This window comes from Pimephales promelas, chromosome 16 (genome assembly GCF_988280905.1).
Source record: "Pimephales promelas chromosome 16, fPimPro1.hap1.1, whole genome shotgun sequence".
NCBI lineage: Eukaryota > Metazoa > Chordata > Actinopteri > Cypriniformes > Leuciscidae > Pimephales > Pimephales promelas.
In genome coordinates this window covers 31,624,381-31,644,648 of record NC_142784.1, presented here as the reverse complement: position 1 = coordinate 31,644,648, position 20,268 = coordinate 31,624,381, and the positions used below count along the sequence as shown (strand labels likewise).

The window sequence follows — 20,268 nt, the reverse complement described above, 5'->3', positions numbered from 1 at the left end:
TTTACCTAACTCCCTGCTCAAAAACAGAGGTCAAACAAGATCGAAATAAACAAGGCAGGACACCCCTACACGCTCCACTTTGTTAAGTTGTTTTAAACATAAGAACAGGATTCAGATGGACTAATTAAAATCTCTTAAACAACATTTGATCATCGGCCGGAGGAGGGATCCCGGAGCTCTCAACCCGCGTCCGGCCGAACCAACAATGAGCTCCCCGATCAATTCCAGCAGCGTCCTTATAAAGTCCACGCCCCGGCTGGACAACCAATGGCGGCTTACAACCCCGAGTTGGTTCACCTGTTTCCTGTTTGAAATTAAAGCAACAAGAAAGAAAGAGGGGTAGAAAAGAAAGAAAATACAAAAAGAACAAAGCAATAAAACAAACCAAATCACAGGTCGTAACATATGTCCTTCTTTTCCACACTTTTAACATCTCCACGAACTAGATCTGTCATCTCTCACTGTCTTGGAGATAGCCTGGATATCACTGCGAACTTGTATTGACATCGCTGACGCACCACCGGATAAAGCACCACTATAGTTACCCTCAGCAGACACTCGTTTTTGTTCTTCATTTACTAATGCTTGCTGAACAAACTGCAGCGTTAAACTGTCCAACTTAGTTTCCAGTGCAGTGACAATTGTAGCATAGCTTGGTGGTAAGCTACCGAGCAGTGTTACAATCTGATCCTCTTCTTCAATCAATGCGCCTATTGCCCCCAGCTGGTCAGTTAATTCCTTCATTCGTTTCAAATGTTCAGTTAGATTTTCTCCTTCTTTCATTTCACATCTAAAGTATTTTTTCTTCAGAAACAGTTTGTTTGCAAGAGTGTCTCTTTCAAAATGTCCCTTTAGTGTGTTCCAAGCTTCCTTAGGGGTCTTACAGCTTGTTATCAGATACAACTGAGATGTACTTACATTCAGCACCAACACAGAAAATGCTTTTTCCTTCCGTTTTTCAAATTCTGCTCTTGCCTGTGCATTTGCTCCATCTGCCACGTTGTCTGTCTCCATCACCATGCCCTATAGTCCTTTAGCTTTCAGCAAATGTTCCATTTGAAATTTCCACGTTGCCCAGTTCTCTGGCCCACTCAGCTTTTCAATAAACAGTTTATCCTCCATTGTGAGTTCCAGTACACTGTCTATTTCTTTAGCGAGGATCTGGGCCCATAACCTGTTGAAAGTTCACGTGTCCTTTTTATTAACTCCAGCGAGAGAGAGAAAAACAGCGAAGAAGAAATAACATCACTGTGGTGACTCACTTAATACAACAGTGACACCTATTGGCAAATTACTATATTACAACAATTCGTACTTAGAAGTGTCGAGCTGATCGAGGCGCTGATGAAAGTCTCGCGCTGCGACCGTGAAGTTCTCGACTGTACAAAAAAATCTGAATATGACATAGAGAAGTAGATATACTACTGTAACTGATTATGTGAACCTAGTTACTCTAATCAGACAAACAGTCAAACATGAGAACCCAAAATATCAGAAGAGCTGAGTTACCATGCTGTGCACAAAACCGTTTAATGAAAACATCCATGTCTATTGCCTTTGGACGATCAGACTCAATACTAAGTATTGACAAATTGTTTAGTCTACTATATGACACAGTGGAGTGCAAGTGAGTTTTTACAAGTTTCAGCGTAGAGAAACGGCGCTCACATGAGGCACTACTTACAGGTACAACAGCGATTTTTGCAAGACGGAAAAGCTCAAAGAAGATTTCTTTAAAAGGTTCAAGAAACCTGGTGAATTTCATCATCATCTGTCCATCAGACTTTTTCCTGCTTAAAATTGGTCTGGTCTGATGTAGCTCGTGTTTTAGCTCCTCCATATCTGCATCGTAAGCCTTGGCTAAGAGTGCAATGCTTTCTTCATCCAGAAAGTTGCTGTTTGAGGGGTTAAGTGCTTGAATTCCTTTCATGATCCCACAGTTTAATTTAGTGAAACGCCTCTCTATTTCTCCAGTCATACAGTCAATGATTGGGTAGTAAACATGATTTAAAGGCTTCCTTACTGTTCATCTCCACATGCTGTCCGACTGTAGATGTTCTGACACAACCCTGCAGTGCTCAAGATAGCTGTCGTTTCGCTTAGGAAGTGTCATGTCTGAGGAAATGCTGCAATTGTCATGTCTTGATAATCTCATCCCAGAGATTGTTGAAGGAAGTCTCACTATGGTCCTCTTTAAAGGTTTGTTTCAGTGCTCCAATGAGATCTACTGCTTTTTACATCTCTAACGTGGGAGACTGAAGCATGTCTGATAAAAATGTTGTGCTACCAAGAACTGTTTTGAAGACTGACAAAAGCCCTGTGAAATTAAATCAATCTGAGCAAGTAACCCCCTCGCATCTACAGCCCTATCAGGAAGACTTCCTCTGAAATGTCCTCAAGCACTCTTGACAGCCGACAATCGACCCATTAGATTTCGACAAGTTATATACCTGCAAACCCACCTGTATCACTCGATCTCTGGAGTTCTCTTGGTTCTCCCTCGATCAACTCACTTTGCTCTTCTAGCCATTTGTGGTGAACGCATGAACTGGAGAAGAAAACATACAGCCTCTCCAGTGAGGAACAGAAACGTGCAGCATCCGGATCCGACTTCACACAGTCCACAAGAACAAGGTTTAAACAGTGTGATCTACGATGGACTGAATGCATGTTTGTCCATCTCTCTGATTCTTGCTTGTACTCCTGTGTGCTGACCACTCATGACAGATGCTCATCGTACCCTTGTCCAACAAGAGTTTTCCTGTATTCAATCCACATTTCTCTAAACTTTCAATGATTATTTGTGTGAATCCTGCGGCATCGAACTGCTCTGCTTCTGTACGATGTACGATGGCATTATAAGAGTAGCTCAGCACATGTGCCGTCTGTGCTTTTATCAGGTCCTTTGTCTCATCAGCTTTAACAGCAAGTGTTCACTCTTCTTTACCTCTTCAATAATTTCATCACACACTATTCCTGCTAAACATTCAAGGATTTCATTTTGAATTGTGTTGCTTGTGTATTTTTCATTTTTTGCATGTTTGCTTGTTCACAGTTGCCGATTACGTGTAAAATCTCTAAAAACTTCCCTCTGTTTGATGAAGCAGCCGATTCATTGTGGGCTCGCTGGGCGATGATCTGTGTAGCTGTCAGGAGAAGAACTTCAGCTGAGGTTTTCTCATAATTCTGATGTTCAGTAACCTTTTTTATGGTCATGATCCATCAGTGCAAACAGTGACGAGTTGTTCTCCCCCATTCTTTAGTTCTCATTGCACTAACATGGACATCTGACTTTACACGCAAACTGAATCCACTGTCTTTAAATGTGGCTTTCTTCCAGTTTGAGAATCCATTTGAAGATGTGAACACACCAAGGTTATAATCGTTAACGAAAACTAACGAAAAAACGAAAACTAGGTGGGAAAAAACATGGTCGTTAACTGAAATAAAAATAAAAACGAGGGATTACAAAAAAACGATAACTAACTAAAACTACAATGTGTGTTTGCAAAACTAACTAAAATAAAATAAAATTATAGGGTAAATGTCCTTAGTTTTCGTCTTTGTCAATGTCCTTAATTTTTAACGCTATTTAAAACACGCAGTGTATTCGTTCAGCTGCATTTCGTGATTTCCCTCCGTCTCTCATCTGTCACATGCATGCGCGCGCAGCCGCGCACACACACAGCACCCTCCCTCCCTCTCCCCTCCGCTCCGTGCACACCGCGTCTCCATAAAAACGAGGGCTTTCGACAAGCAAGTTTGCTAAAGGTTGGTATCTCGTGAACACCTTCACAATCACACATTAAAAGGTGTATTTTTTAAATTCTGAATACAATTTTGTCAGTGTGTGTTAATGTCGACCCGAGAATCTTGCGCTTTCTTTAGAAAGTTAACTAGTCACAGATTTGAGGTAAAATGCACTCGGGTTGTCAGTGTCAAAACACTAAGCTGTGATCATATATTACATAGCAGCTTTACATTAACACCCGCCAACCAGACAAATGCGGGTGGATTTCACGCGTGGCGGGTAACAAAGTCACTCCCACTAGCCACTTTGGCGTGTTGAAAAATTGTAGTCTTGTCAAAGACATCTGACATAACAAACGAATTTGAAATTTATCACTACTAAACTACAACTCCCATGAGTACTACCTGCACATAGTCTAGTGTTTGCTCATTGGTCCATTCGCGAATCCTCTTGAACGACAACTGTAAACAAGAAGATACGGAGATTAAACTTGCGGACAGGCCGTCGGACTGAGGGCTGTTTTCGTCTGCCCTTAATTATCAACTTAATGTGATGATATAGCGATATTTTTATTAGCAGGAGAATCCAGACCACAGACGCGTCTCACGCTCTCCTGCAGTGCCGCTGTGCGATGGTGCGCGCGCCAAATATAACATCCAGACTTTTGTCCAAAAAAAAAAAACGATCACACGTCGCATCGCACTGGTCGCATGCACACACACATCAACACAGCGTTCAGTCAGTTCGTGAGTGTGCGTGACTGATATAAAGAAAAAAATAATCTTCATGATTAAGGGACACGGTGTAGCCTAACTACTAGCAGGGCTGCCCTTATGGCATGTCACAACTATCTTTCCAAAGTTAATTCTATGTTTTAATAAAATTAATCATGCCATGAAAGAAAGCAGGAGATGCGTTTGTGGGAATAATATGGAAATAAAGACTTGTAGGCCTATACTTGTTTCAGGTGGACATCTCTCCAATTACTCAGAGGTACCAGAGCTTCATGATGATAATTATTATGTCAGAGCTCTGAGGAAATGCTGATGCAAAACAAACAATCCAAAGTCCCTAAAACTGTCATAGACCTATAAAAAAAAGTTTTAATCCTGTTGCCTTGTTTGTGGATTTTTTCTTTTAAAAAAAATTATTCTTTGCTCGTTGTTTCTAATGCAGATAATTGTTCTACTCTGATTTAGGCTACAACATTTACTGCTGTAAAAAATTATGCAGCACTTTTATTATATACAATACAATAAGAAGCTATTTTATGTGTTTATCTTAATAGACAACATGTTATCAAAAAAGCAGTTTTACAACCTTATCAGAGCTAATGATAATATTAGTACATTTTAGTACGTTTTAAGCCCCATTGTCAACTTTAATCAAATAAAACATAATTTTCCAACAACAAAAATGTGGCTGGTCAAAATGCTGCGTGGCTAGTAATTTTTGAAAACCACTAGCCACATTGGCTAGTGAGCAAAAAAGTTAATGTTAAGCCCTATATATATATATATATACTGTTATTTGTGCCCAAATGTACTTTTTATGTACTGTTTTTTTTTTATTGAATAGATATTTCTAAAATTGAATGATGTTTTTGTTGATTTATTATTACACAATTCTTTTTCTGACCTATTTGAATCTTGCCCCTGACAAATAACCCTAAATAAAAAAATTTAAAAAACTAAAACTAACACTAAAACTAATAAAAACTAAACTAAAACTAAGCATTTTCAAAAAATAAAAACTAAACTAAACTAGCAAACCAACTTTAAAAACTAATTAAAACTAAACTGAATTTGAAAACCAAAGTTCAAAACGAAATAAAAATAAAAACTAATGAAAAATGCAAAACTATAATAACCTTGGAACACACCAATGGCAGCATTAGGGAGTGAACAGTGTCTGCAAGTGAAGCAGTGTGTGCAGCATCCTTGGACTGTGAATACTCCAGACATGTGTATGCCTTCTTCCACTCACTGTGAAAACTTCTCTTTGCAGCTCCTTGAAAAGTTTTAGGGAATGTCTGCAAGTTTGGCTGGGTGGGCCTCACCTCTGAATCTGGATATATCTAAGAATGAGATATATAGTTTTTAATAACTAAAAATGACTGGGCACTCGTTACATCAGCATTGGTTTGATTCCTCTACAAAAGGGTTTCTCACTCTTCTCCTGAAGGGCTACACATAGATCTGACTCTAATCAACTCTAAACCCTAATCTACTACATAATACATTAGAACAACATAAGAGTGTGTAAATGATGACATCATCTTAATGTTTAGGTTAACTATCCCTTTAAATATGATCTAACCTAAATGAAAGATTATGACAACACCCTGAGGACCTACTGGACATGCAGAAGCTGTTTCTGTCTTCCTAATGCTGCATTCAGTGTCTTTGCTTTGTTCTTCCTCTTCTTCTACATCATCTTCTTCTTCCAGTACATCCTTCCCTCCCTCCACTGTGCCTTTCTGTCTCTCCTCTACATCCTCTCTTAGCTCCTGTTCTCCTGCTTCCTTCTTAGATTTTTGGAAAAAATAGCTATCTATCATAAATATGTCTCCCTTCCTCTTCATTTGGATATTCTGTCACACAAAACAGGAAACAGTCACATAAAAACACATTAAGGATGACTTGACTATTACATTAAGCCAAAGAACGTATATTGACAAGAAGTGAAAGCCAATAAAACGTTCCATTGCAACACCAGCCCCGCAGCAGTGCTACGCTTCCGCCATTTTGGGGTGAAAGCGACTCGGCAGTCATATATATATAAACACAGCCACTGTACAAAAATGGCAATCATAGGATAACATGGACACAGCAATGCATCATTTTCTACAAGATCATCATGTTTGTTGCATGATTCAGGGGTTTAAAACGTACAAAATATATTTCAGGCCTAGTGGGGTTGGTAACTAAATAGTAGTAAATGTGTTAAGTTGCATAAAATGAAAATACTCAATAATGCATGAAAAAACTACCTAAAAAACTGTTGTCTGTCTTGTTGCCCATTGGAATTTTCGCCCCCAAAATGGCGGCCGCGCTACCGAAGCGCCACCTAGTGGCTGTTACCAAAAAAGTATCAGAGTTTCGCCTCTTGTTCTTCTATATGTTTTGATTAAGCCTTGTCATGTGCTTGTCCTGATGATTGAAAAATGATTTTTGGTGGTATAAATATAATTTATTCTAAAGCAATAACCTCATCAGTGTTCTGTCAGCTTTTACATCTGCAAAATTGCATGTTTTTTTTTATATTTATTCAATTGCGTTAATTATTTTTTTAAAAGGCCAACCCGTGCCAGCTTTGTGGCCACTCGCCCGGCCGCATGTGAGGGACGAAGAAATAGAGACTTTCGCAAACTGACCCCGAATGTCCGTCAACGAACGTTACAAAGCGGACTAAATGCAAGCTGACGTAATGCGGACCTAAAGGGACGTTTGAACAGTCCGGGGGACGTCCCCTCCCAGCAAACACATGGAGGTCTCGTTATCTTTTGAGAAAAACCACGCCTTGCTTTAAGTTCAGGGACTGAATAGCGTTGAATATCTCAGTAAGCGATACAACACTATCAGCTCTTTTTACCTGGAGGACTTTTGCTGGGTGTAGCACGAACATGCATCGAAATCATTTTCAATCTTGTGATCAAGGGAGGCGTCTCCAGATTCAGGCACGGAGACTTTAGCATATGATCCATACATGGTCAAGAGATTCATGAGACACCAAACTGTCCTAAGTAGCCTACACCTGGCTGCAGTCTGGAGATCGGGGCGGGGCCGCACCTGGGGCGGGGCTGTATGTGCAGTCCCGCCCATAACGCTTCTCATTGGTTATTGGCACAGAAATGACGTCAACGCCATGCACGGTAAACAGGAAATGGGGTTGAAAAACTGAAACCTCTCACTTAGATTTAACTTATAGAGCTGTATTGTGTGAGAACATAGAGACCACGGATCATTTGTTTTTCTTCTTCTATTACAGCAACACATTCTGGTGTGGACATGTATTGGTAAATTTTTCATCCACAAATGTAAATGTTTAAAAACAGAGCCTCTATTTACTGTCTTCAATTTGCATTGAACTACAAATCCCCGGTGGTCCATAAAGAAGAAAACAACAAAAAAAAGTCTTAATTTTGTTTATCACTTAAAATTAATTGAAGCCCCTAACTATTGTTCCATGACTGTTTCTTTGTTTTCATTGTTCATTATTTTAATTTGTATTATTTTACTTTAATTTACTCTTCTTTCCCTAAAGTTGTTTGTAATTTTACGTGCTCCGTTTCCTGTCAGTACTGATATTCTTGTGAATTCTGACTAAGCCAGACATTGTTGTTAATTTTACACTTCAATAAAAAAAAACTTTAATTTGATCCTAAAAAATATACATATATCACGCTGAAAGCGCATGCATCGTATTTGCGTTAAGTTAGTAATGATACAGTGTAATGATGTCCACGCGTCTTCAAAACGCATGTGCAAATTTGAAATAATACTTTAATAAATTAATACAGTATTTTAAAAAAAAACCTCTAAAACAATTTAAACCACACTCGCAGGAGCAACTTAGCAGAATATAGTAGTGTAGGCTATATTTTGTTGAGTTGCTACTGCGAGTTTGGTTTAACAAACAGTGCAAGACTGTGAGCGCGCGCGTAACGTGACGCCATCATTGTTTTGCGCGTAACAAAAAGTGAAAGTAATCAGAGTTGGTGTTTCGCCAAAACCGACAGTATTAAAATATACTGATTATCAAATGCAAAGCGTTTCATGGAAATCTTCATAAAAGCTAAGACAAGAATTTACGTGCAACTACTTGATAGAAACGGCGGTGGATTTTGTGAATCTGAATGTGATGAACGTTGATCAAGGTGAGTGTTCAGGTCTCGAGACGTTTACAGTTCACTTCCGCATTTAGGCCAATATTAGCCTATTTCTCCTAAAGGACATATTAGTTATTATATGTGTTTGATATTTTTCATTTTAGAGCAAATCATGCCATCATTGTGTCGTGTTGTCTGTGGTTTATTTAGCATTTGTGTGAATATACGACTAACAGTGTGTATTTGAGTGAACGCCGCGTCTCATGATCCTGTTCCTCTGAATCTCAGGATCCGTTCTGCTGAATTATTGTGAATTATTGTTTTTGTTTGTCATTTCCATTCAGAGTCAGTGGTGAAGATCAGATTCAACTGTTCATCATGGATGAGACTCAAACATCCAGAGATGAAGATTTTTATCCAGGATGCAGGTATTTTGAATAAACTACAGATTAAATCATCTTTAAATTATTGGCAAGAAGATGTTTTTATTTAAAGTTAAAAACTTAAAATTTATTTAAAACAATTATACCAGCCAGTTTTACCTTTTATTTTATCACCAATAATAATAATAATATATATTTTTTTCTGTTATAGTTCAGTTCATCAGAAGAGATCAGAACCAGAGTCCAGCTGTGTGTCTATGAGGAGTGACGCGTCTATGAGTCCGCCAGTACATTTTAAGAGTGAAGATACACAACATGATCTCAGGTATTATATTTCAATAAAAATATGATTATAGTATGGAATTTTATATTATCCGAACATTATCTGTAATATATTCTACAAGATATAAGAAATTATTTTTGGACATTGCTTACAGTTATTTTTTATGTGTAGCTAATGTAATGTATATAGTGTTACTCACATATGAGAGACGTATGAGAGCACTTAGTTATTTTTACAGGTTGTTTGATCAACATTGCGAAGATAAATGAATAGGTAATTTTTGAATACAGTAATTCAATGTATTAACTTTAATCTTCTGTTATAGTTCAGTTCATCAGAAGAGATCAGATCCAGAGCCCAGCTGTGTGTCTATGAGGAGTGACGCGTCTATGAGTCCGCCAGTACATTTTAAGAGTGAAGATACACAACATGATCTCAGGTATTACATTTCTATTAAAATATGATTATAGTATGGCATTTTATTTTATCAGAACATTATCTGTAATATATTCTACAAGATATAAACAATGAACAAGAAGAATGTTTTAATGTAATATTTTAATGCATACAGTAGTGTTGCTCACACAGAAACACACTTGTGAAAGAACTAATTTCAGTGTGCAATTTTTTTTAATAACAGTGTAAATTAAATAATCATGAAAATTGATTGTTTTATTGATAGATATGACAAATATGTTTAACTTAACTCTTTTATAGTTCAGTTCATCAGAAGAGATCAGATCCAGAGCCCAGCTGTGTGTCTATGAGGAGTGACGTGTCTATGAGTCCGCCAGTACATTTTAAGAGTGGAGATACACAACATGATCTCAGGTATTACATTTCAACAAAATATATGATTAAAAAAAGATATTGTGTTTATTAATACTGTGGTATTTTAACTTTACAGCCATGACGTCCTCAACAGGTTTAGATCAAATCTGATGAAGAAGTTTGAGTGTCTGTATGAGGGAACAGGAATGCAGAGAAACCCAACACTCCTGAATGAGATCTACACAGAGCTCTACATCACAGAGACTGAGAGTGGAGACATCAGTAATGAACATGAGGTGAGACAGATTGAGACACAATCCAGGAGAGCAGCAACAGAGGACACACCGATCAAATGCAATGACATCTTTAGACCTTTACCTGGACAAGACAAACCCGTCAGAACTGTGCTGACAAAGGGAGTCGCTGGCATTGGAAAAACAGTCTCTGTGCAGAAGTTCATCCTGGACTGGGCTGAAGAGAAAGACAATCAGGACGTCCAGCTCATATTTCCACTTCCTTTCAGAGAGATCAATCTGATGAAGGACAAAACACTCAGTCTTTCAGAGCTTCTTCATGTCTTTTTCCCTGAAACTAAAGAAATATCCAGTGACAAATATAAAGTGTTGTTCATCTTTGATGGTCTGGACGAGTGTCGTCTGTCTCTGGATTTTCAGAGCGATGTGAGGTTGTGTGATGAGAGTGAATCAGCCTCACTGGACGTGTTGTTGACGAACCTCATTGTGGGGAATCTGCTTCCCTCGTCTCTCATCTGGATCACCTCCAGACCAGCAGCAGCCGATCTCGTCCCGTCTGAGTGTGTCCATCGAGTGACAGAGGTACGAGGCTTCAATGATCCACAGAAGGAGGAATACTTCAGGAAGAGAGTCAGTGATCAGAGTCTGTCCAATACAATCATCACACACCTGAAGTCCTCAAGGAGCCTCTACATCATGTGCCACATCCCAGTGTTCTGCTGGATCTCAGCCGCTGTTCTGGAGAAGATGATGAGCGAAGCAGAGAGACGAGAGATTCCCAAGACTCTCACTCAGATGTACACACACTTCCTGATCCTTCAGACCAACATCAAACATGAGAAGGACTATGAGAAGAAGGTGACCGATGAAGACCTGATCCTCAAACTGGGGAAACTGGCTTTTCAGCAGCTTGTGAAAGGCAATGTGATCTTCTATGAGGAAGACGTGAGAGAGTGTGGCATTGATGTGACAGAAGCATCAGTGTACTCAGGATTGTGCACTCAGATCTTCAGAGAGGAGTTTGGCTGGTATCAGGGGAAAGTCTTCTGCTTTGTTCATCTGAGTGTTCAGGAACATCTAGCGGCTCTATATGTGCATCTCTCCTGTACAATCAACAACACAAATGTGTTTGACCCAATCACCAAACAGAGTTCCCGGCCAATCTCTAAACAGAGTTTGTGGTCTAAAGTTAAGAACTGGTTTAAAAACAATTCATCAAAACATGTTCCAACAGAAGAAGTTTCACAAAATTCATCAGAACATGTTTCATTATCTGCGCTGCATCAGAGAGCTGTGGAAGAGGCTCTACAGAGTAAAAATGGACATCTGGATCTTTTCCTGCGGTTTCTTCTGGGTCTGTCAGTAAAGTCTCTCCAGATTCTCCTACAAACACTAATGAAACAGACGAGAACATCTGACAGCAATGAGGAAACAGTTGAGTACATCAAGGAGAAGATCAGGACCATCAACTCTCCAGAGAAATCCATCAATCTGTTCCACTGTCTGAATGAACTGGGTGATCGTTCACTAGTGGAGAAAATACAACAGTATCTGAAATCTGGAAGAATAAAGGAAGCCAAACTCTCTTCATCTCAGTGGTCAGCTGTAGCCTTTGTGTTGATGACATCAGAGGAGAAGCTGGACAAGTTTGATATTGATGATTTTGTTGAAAGCGACAATAAAACTGAAAAACGAAATGTTCTTCAGAAGCTGCTTCCTGTGATTAAAGAATCCAGATCAGTTCAGTAAGTATCAATCAGAACAATCAGTTCACTGTTAAAACATTAGAAAATAAAAGTTCATCAATCTTCAGTGCTGCAGATGTTGTGTAGAGTTCAGTGGTCAGGATTTGATGTGTTTCTTAAACCGTGACAATGTCAAATTCCTTCAGGCAAATTTGTGTATGAATTAGTTTAGTAGTTGAATGTTCTTGCTCATAAAGAAGGAATTTAAATATTTAAAGTAAATGATAAGAAATTAAGACCAAGTAAACAACTGGAGAAACAAGAAAAACAAGAAAAACTAAATATTTATTCAGTGGATTATGTATAACCTCTGAAGAGCGCTCCCTTTACAATCATTATAAATCTGTCACTCATCTCAGTTCACAATCTCACAAAGATGCATTATAAACTATAAAGTATACACTGTATAAAGAAAATATAACTCGCTAATAATCTGTGTTTTAGTTAATTAGAGGATTCGCGAGTGTGAAAAACTCGGCACTGAATTTTGGATAAGAATTGGAATTTGTAGGAAAGCTGTTTGATAGTGTTTATATTCTGCTATTTGAGTTTCATCTCTCTACAGGTTGAGTTATTGTGGCGTCACAGATGAAGGTTTTGCTGCTCTGACTTCAGCTCTGAGATCAAACCCTGAACACCTGAGAGAACTGAGTCTGTCTGAGAATAAAATCGGAGAATCAGTGAATCTGCTGTGTGATGTACTACAGAATCCTCACTGTAAACTGGAGAAACTGAGGTAAGATCATATTTGACTCTCACACATGAATCACAATGTAAAGTATATTTGAAGTGTTCAGCCTCTTTCTGCTGCTGTGAGTTCAGATTATTGAGTGGAAATGATTGAACACGTTTGGTGATGTGAGCTGCGTTACACGAGAGATTGAAATGGTCGTTACAAAGAAATCTGTTTATTTTGGTCTCGGCTCGTCTTGAAAAACAAAGACATTGTGACGGTTGTCGTAGGAGAAGTCACACTGCAGGACTGAGAGTCAAATCTTCTGACACTGCAGAATCTCGTCGAGGTAAAATATGAACGCAACGGTCATTAATCGGCTGTCGGTGAACATATCAAATAGCAGACTGATCTCATGAAGTAGCGTGTGTATGACACGCCAATTCGTATTTCCATTTTTGGCGTGCTATCAAGACGCATAATCGCCTTTCAGCGTGTTTATGAACGCCGTTGACTTAACGTTATATAAATATATGACTTACCTCAACCCCGTCCCTAAACCTAACCGTCACTGGGGTTAATGGCATTTATGACTGGAGATTTGACTGCGTGTTCAGACACGCGGAATGACGCGGACGTTAATGGCGTAGACATATACGCATACACGCGGATACACGCGGATAGCTCAAAATGCGTAGAGATAACACGCCACCTGACTCGAAAGTGGCGTATATGTTTACGCAAAAGTCATGATGTCATGTTGCAAATAGAGCTGCAGATTAATCACAATTAACATGAAATCACACTTAAACTGATTTTGTTTATCACTATTATGAAGTCACAAAAGCTGTGATTATTTATGATGTGCAGTGTGTCAGTGACGTACGGCTCTGATCAGTAAACGCTGCTCCATCTGAAAGCACTGCGAGTTTGAGTCGCTTTTAATGTGTATTTGAAAAAGCAACACACATCAAACATCTTTCCAAACATGAGAAGCTTTTATGAACCTTTTGTCCAACAAAAGACGACATTTAATAAATCAATCAAAGCGTTTCAATCTTCTGTTTATTCAGATACAGATAGTGTGATGCCCATAGGGATTTCCTGGAATGATAAGTGTTTGTGGAGCATATTTGGTGTGTGAGAGAGAGAGAGTGTGTATGTGAGACGGCCTCTGGCTTTCAGATGGAGCAGCATTTACTACTGATCACAGAGCCGTACTTCACTGACAAACTGTATAAAATAATCTCAGTCTTTACCAGATCGCGTGCGGTTTCATTTCGATCAGTCGTGCAGCTCTAATATCAAACTAACCATCAAACTCTTCAGGTTCGGCCTCAGATCAGAGGAAACTTTTAGGATTTGCTAAATTTGTCTCAGACGGCCAAAATCGCACAGTGTGCAGTCGGCTTAACAGTAAAACTAACCTATGTAGTGAAAAGTGTCGTTTATCTTATTAATGTCCATACTCATCGTCAGTAGTGATGTTACGTCTGACACCGACGCTTCAAACTCGAACGGTCCTTGCAATGAACCACTGCTTCAGAGCTTGTATCATTACGTCACTAGTCTCGTGAAAATGACGTCTGAAGCAAACACACTGGATCACTCCTTTAGTGAACCGCCTGACTGCTTTCACAGCCCGATCCAGTGTTGACTGGTTTGAAACCTGTCGGCTGTATTTCTCATAAAAGTGAAGCCAAATCATGGCAACACCGCGGGTTAGTAGTCGGTGTTTGGATTGGCGTTATTATTGAGAGTGATTGAGTTTATTTTAGTGTTGTGATGGAGCCATCGAGAAAGTGAAGTCGTTCGCAAGTTTGGGAACACTTTAAACTTATTTTCCCGAATAATATTAGTTCTTTGACATTTCTGCATACAAATATTTTTACATATGTAGTGAATGATATGGAGAAAAACAGAAACTTCAAAAAAACTCTGCTACATTATTCAAGTTCAACCAGTTACACAAGCACATCTTTCTCAATCAGTCCACCAGTAAACAAGTTATAGAGTTCTGGTCCCACAGGAAAGAAGCAGTAATGTAATGGTTTCTATAGTCATGGAAACCATTACAGAAATTCTACTGGATTTAATGGTTTTCATGGGAATTATAGTGGTCTCTGTGGGTCTCTACTGTAGTGGATTAAATGGTAAAAGCAAATGGTTCCTATTGGTATTTTAATCGAAACCATTAGAATTTCTGTGATGTTTCCAACTTTTTTTTAAGCTGGTCTGATCTTCTGTCCTTGTCTAAAGAAATAATTACACACACACACACACACACACACATCATGCTTAATGTTTTATTGTCAAAGTGAACACATGAAATTCATCAGTATCTGTACAATTCACCTATAAATGAGTTTCACAGAACTTCAGCTTTGATCGCTTCGGTAAACTCGTCATAAACGGGCCGTTAATATACACGCCTACTTGCATTTTATGGTTGTCAGCTTTGTTGCAGTACATTTACTTCACCAGGAGATGGTGCTGCAATTCTGAATTAACCTTCGAGTAATGAACCATTTTCGACACAATTGTATCAGAAAGCAATAATGCTTCGAAACGCTTCATTTGGCCATCACTAATCGTCAGACAGGCAAAGGGTCAAAATCCACACAACACAGTCCAAAATCAAGAAACAAACCAGACAACAACTCCAAAGTGCAGTTCACATAAAATAAGGACTCGATGACAATCACAGAAACAAACAGGGCATATAATCACACAGACACTAACAAGGTGACGGGAAACAGCTGTGTGCAATAATCAATGAGTGACAAACAGGATCATGGGAAATGTAGTCTGAGTGAAGGAAACCGTTGTGGAAAAGACCTCTGGTGGAAACACAGAGAAACACAAACGAGACACTGTGACAGATTTTACACAAGACTGAATTATATATAGTTTATGTAACTACTCGCTGGTTACAAAACAGTCCACGCTTCCGGAGTACTGATGTCCATTTTATTTATTTATTCCAGAGACACCGTGAAAATAAGACACAAAGGAAAACCAAAACATAATTTTACTCACAACACCACTACAAACACAAACCAACATAATATACAAAATATTAAAACCTTTACCTATTCGCCTGGTAACCAACAGTAGATTAAGTCAGGAGCATTAATATGGGGTCTTAGTTTCACATGTCATCATTACATTGACACTGACACGTCCAGGTGAAATAATCAGTACAGTACAGGGTCACATGACACTTAACTTCCACACAGAATAATAATAAAATACAAACGGCAACCAAAATTATGAAATTATAACAATACAAAAATACACATTTAAACTATGAAGTCCAAAAAATAAACTATAAAGTCAAAATAAACATTAACTGTTGAAATCAGCAAAATATTATAACCCACAACTGACCTTCCAGCGTCAGCTAAAGTTTAAATAAGAGATTATTTTTCCTGATTGAATGATACTTTAGATGTTGTATGATCATGTTTTGAGACATTTTAGATCTCAATCTAATGATCCCTCAAACATATTAATTTGTGCTTTAAGTTTGAACTTTCTCTTTAATAATGGATTCACTGCTAAACTGATCTGATCTGAACTGAGAGAGTGAAGTGTGTGTCGTTGTTCTCTACAGGTTGTGGAATTGTGGCGTCACAGATGAAGGTTTTGCTGCTCTGACTTCAGCTCTGAGATCAAACCCTGAACACCTGAGAAATCTGGATCTGTCATGGAATAAAATCGGAGAATCAGTGAATCTGCTGTGTGATGTACTACAGAATCCTCACTGTAAACTGGAGAAACTGTGGTAAGATCATATTTGACTCTCACACATGAATCACAATGTAAAGTATATTTGAAGTGTTCAGCCTCTTTCTGCTGCTGTGAGTTCAGATTATTGAGCTGGAAATGATTGAACACACGAGCTGATCCTCAATAACATGAAACTGCAGGACTGAGAGTCACACTGAAATACACACTTTCACACACAATCAACATTTCAGTCTCTTGACTTTAAACAGACTCGAGCTCAACACCGTCAGAACTGAGAAATGAAGAACATGCTGGATTCATTCTTACTGTTAATTATCTTCATCTTTCTGCAGTGACTCTTTCTAGAGGATTGTTTTTAATTTGGTAAAATGAAAACACACACACACACTAATTGACACTTCATGTATATTATATAGTACCGATCTAGTACATAACAGTAAAACTAACCTATGTAGTGAAAAGTGTCATTTATAAAAGCAGATTTTGCTCTAGACTGAATTTTAATATAGTGCAAATAAGAGATTATTTTTCCTGATTGAATGATACTTTAGATGTTGTATGATCATGTTTTGTGGCATTTTAGATCTCAATCTGATGATCCCTCAAACATATGTTATGGATTTTTCTACCTGACTACTCTACAATAATACTCACTCTAGTTGACCAAGTCTTATACTTTTACCTCAGCGCGTCTACAGTCGACGACCTGCTGGGTACTAATCCTATAACCCTGACGTGTCTACCGTCGACGTCCTGCCAGGTGCTAATAATTCTAACCTACTTGTCTTTGCTGCGCAGCATAAATGACGGACAGACTTCAGCAAATGTCCTTCAGATGCTCTTTATTTCAGCTGGGAGTTCTCAAGCAATTCTCAGAGAATCTCAACTTCAAAGAAGAAGTACACATGTTTTATATGATAATGCCAGACACATTAAAAAAAGAATCATCATGACTAATTATTTCATTATGACTGTAAATGTCACACTCTATCAATATGATAGGTTACACTGTTTAAAACAAGCCCCATCCTCTCATCATCCTTTGTTAGTGACGTCAGCAAAATATCCTATATCCTCAAAAACAGTTAGTAAGGGGTTAACATTTCAGTAAATCACGTCCTAATATAGTAAAAGAACAGAACGTTCAATTCATCTTCAAAGCTATCTTGAACAAGGTTACATTAAGTCAAAAAGTAGTTTGATGGTTAGTTCATATTGAAAGTTCGTCTCATGGCTACATCCTAAATAGAAGGAACTAAGATTAATCTTTTTTTATTGTTAGATCTAGATTAGAAAGTTTAGTCACCTTGAGACAAAGAAGTGGAAGTATGATAGGTTTTATCACATGTTAGAAATATAAAATCAGAACTTTAGGGTTAGTTAACATAATTAAACTTTGAATGTTAAAATTTCTATAACACATATTAATTTGTGCTTTAAGTTTGAACTTTCTCTTTAATAATGGATTCACTGCTAAACTGATCTGATCTGAACTGAGAGAGTGAAGTGTGTGTCGTTGTTCTCTACAGGTTGAGTGATTGTGGCGTCACAGATAAAGGTTGTGCTGCTCTGACTTCAGCTCTGAGCTCAAACCCTGAACACCTGAGAGATCTGGATCTGACTGGGAATAAAATAAGAGAATCAGGAAAGAAGCTGCTCTCTAAACTGAAGGATGATCCTCATTATAAACTGAAGACATTACGCTACTGTGAGTATATTTTTTTCCAAGTCTTTATATTGACCCAATCTCAGTATCAGGTCTCATATGTGTGAAACTGGAGAATATAAGATAATAATTCAGCTCCACTTTATTCTCTGTAAACTGTTTTTAATAAGAGTTTAATTCTGTGATGTGAATATGATCTATGAATAGGCTCGGTCTATATTAATATTTTCATCTCTTACATGTTTACATGCACAACTTTTGTTTCAATTGGAATTAATTCATTTCGACTGATGAATCCAAACGTCGTGTTTACATGAACGATAAATAAAGTGAACTAATATACTAATATCTTTGTCTGTTTTCCTGAAATGATCTCCAGATGTGATGTGACTCAGTAATGTCTCGTACTCATATGTGTGTGTCTGTGTGTTTTATTGTAGGACTCTCAGTGTTTAGACGTCAGTTCAGTTTCCTCAGGATCAGCTGATGGTGAATAAAGAGACTGAAGACACAGAAACACACAGCGATCACACTGACGTGTGTGTGTGACTTCACACCAGTTTCTTGTTTTATAGTAATGGCTCATGAAAATGAGTGCTGAAAATAGCAGCTTTGAATTGTTTCAACTTTATTAGATATTGATTACAATGTAGAAGGAGAAACACTCAAAATACGTGTCAAACGGTTAAAGTGAAAACAAGCCTTAGACAATAGATTTATAGTGCGATACAGACAGCGCTGGGAAAAGTGTTATAAGTTTGATCAAGAGTCTGTCTACAGAAGAGACTCTTTGTTCACACTCGTTGTTGCCTTTTTGTTGTTTTATCATTCCATGTTGTTTCTGATGATTTACAGCCTTAATATTCATGCATATTCGCTTCCTCTCAGCCGAGTTTAAGTTTAAGTCTCAGTTTAGCTTGGATTAGGTTTGCTTGTGTCATGGATTGGAAGATAGAAATAGACTAGAATGAAATATTAATGTGGATCTACTGTTTGAGACTCTATCATGTTACTGTAAACATTAAACTATTGTACTGTACTCTCAAATGTTCTTCAGGAGATTTCACTAAATCTAATTTTCAAATTACATGCATCTCTATATTTTATTTTTGTAAAACAGTGGTTTATTAGGAGGAACATCTCTGGAAATTGTTTATAAAACCATCCTATTGTCACATTCATGTTTTATGTATATGGTAAGTGATGTATGTATAGTATATACACATACATATATGACAATGAAAATATCTCAGGTATCGTTTATGTGCTTTACTTAATGTTAAAAGTGTCTAATGAGTGTGTGAATATCAGTTTGGGTGACCTTTATACACACACTGACAGCTGGATAAAAGAATGGATAATCAGAAGAACTGATAGGAATGTAAATGTGAACCTTGAAATGCAATGTAAGTCACTTTGGATAAAAGCGTGTGCCAAATAAATAAATGTAAATGTAATAATTCACTTCAGATCCTGAAAATAAAACTAAGAAGAACGTCAACTCTGTGATCAAACAAGTCTGTTCCATGTCAAAGATTGTTTCAGTCGGTGTGTATTTTCAATAATGTTAAAGTAATGGTATATTTATGGATTTGATGAAGTATTTGTCCATTTCGTTTCCAGAGACCCCGCCCACAAGCTCTTCTGATTGGCTGTGACTTCGAGATTGATTTTGTCGCGTTGAACCTGATCATATCGGGTCTGATTTCACAATGAATTCAAGGTCAGAAACAAGTTCTATTCGCAATTTTTATCATTTTAGATGTGTACACTCACCGGCCACTTTATTAGGTACCCCATGCTAGTAACGGGTTGGACCCCCTTTTGCCTTCAGAACTGCCTCAATTCTTCGTGGCATAGATTCAACAAGGTGCTGGAAGCATTCCTCAGGGAGTTTGGTCCATATTGACATGATGGCATCACACAGTTGCCGCAGATTTGTCGGCTGCACATCCATGATGCGAATCTCCCGTTCCACCTTATCCCAAAGATGCTCTATTGGATTGAGATCTGGTGACTGTGGAGGCCATTTGAGTACAGCGAACTCATTGTCATGTTCAAGAAACCAGTCTGAGATGATTCCAGCTTTATGACATGGCGCATTATCCTGCTGAAAGTAGCCATCAGAAGTTGGGTACATTGTGGTCATAAAGGGATG

At 38.1% G+C, this 20,268-nt stretch overlaps 1 protein-coding gene and 1 pseudogene across 6 annotated transcripts in view; one reads left to right on the top strand and one right to left on the bottom strand.

Annotated features, from left to right (window-relative positions):
- The window catches only part of LOC120470830 (NLR family CARD domain-containing protein 3-like), a 59,537-nt gene extending 40,343 nt beyond the window's left edge, over window positions 1-19,194 (top strand). The window contains exons 1-10 of one of the 6 annotated variants that reach the window (XM_089120681.1): window positions 8,486-8,630; window positions 8,927-9,010; window positions 9,177-9,290; window positions 9,574-9,687; window positions 9,966-10,079; window positions 10,156-12,018; window positions 12,584-12,754; window positions 16,308-16,478; window positions 17,974-18,152; window positions 18,551-19,194. In XM_089120681.1, coding sequence (XP_088976807.1) covers window positions 8,961-9,010; window positions 9,177-9,290; window positions 9,574-9,687; window positions 9,966-10,079; window positions 10,156-12,018; window positions 12,584-12,754; window positions 16,308-16,478; window positions 17,974-18,152; window positions 18,551-18,552 — 2,778 coding nt within the window. In that variant the 5' untranslated portion in view covers window positions 8,486-8,630; window positions 8,927-8,960 and the 3' untranslated portion in view covers window positions 18,553-19,194. Of the gene's footprint in view, window positions 1-8,485; window positions 8,631-8,926; window positions 9,011-9,176; window positions 9,291-9,573; window positions 9,688-9,965; window positions 10,080-10,155; window positions 12,023-12,583; window positions 12,755-16,307; window positions 16,479-17,973; window positions 18,153-18,550 lie in introns of those variants that run through there. The other 5 variants (XM_089120682.1, XM_089120686.1, XM_089120685.1 and 2 more) reach the window with 5 other exon arrangements.
- Window positions 1,454-3,109, bottom strand: LOC148973385 (zinc finger MYM-type protein 1-like; annotated as a pseudogene).
- Window positions 19,195-20,268: the final 1,074 nt, after the last annotated feature.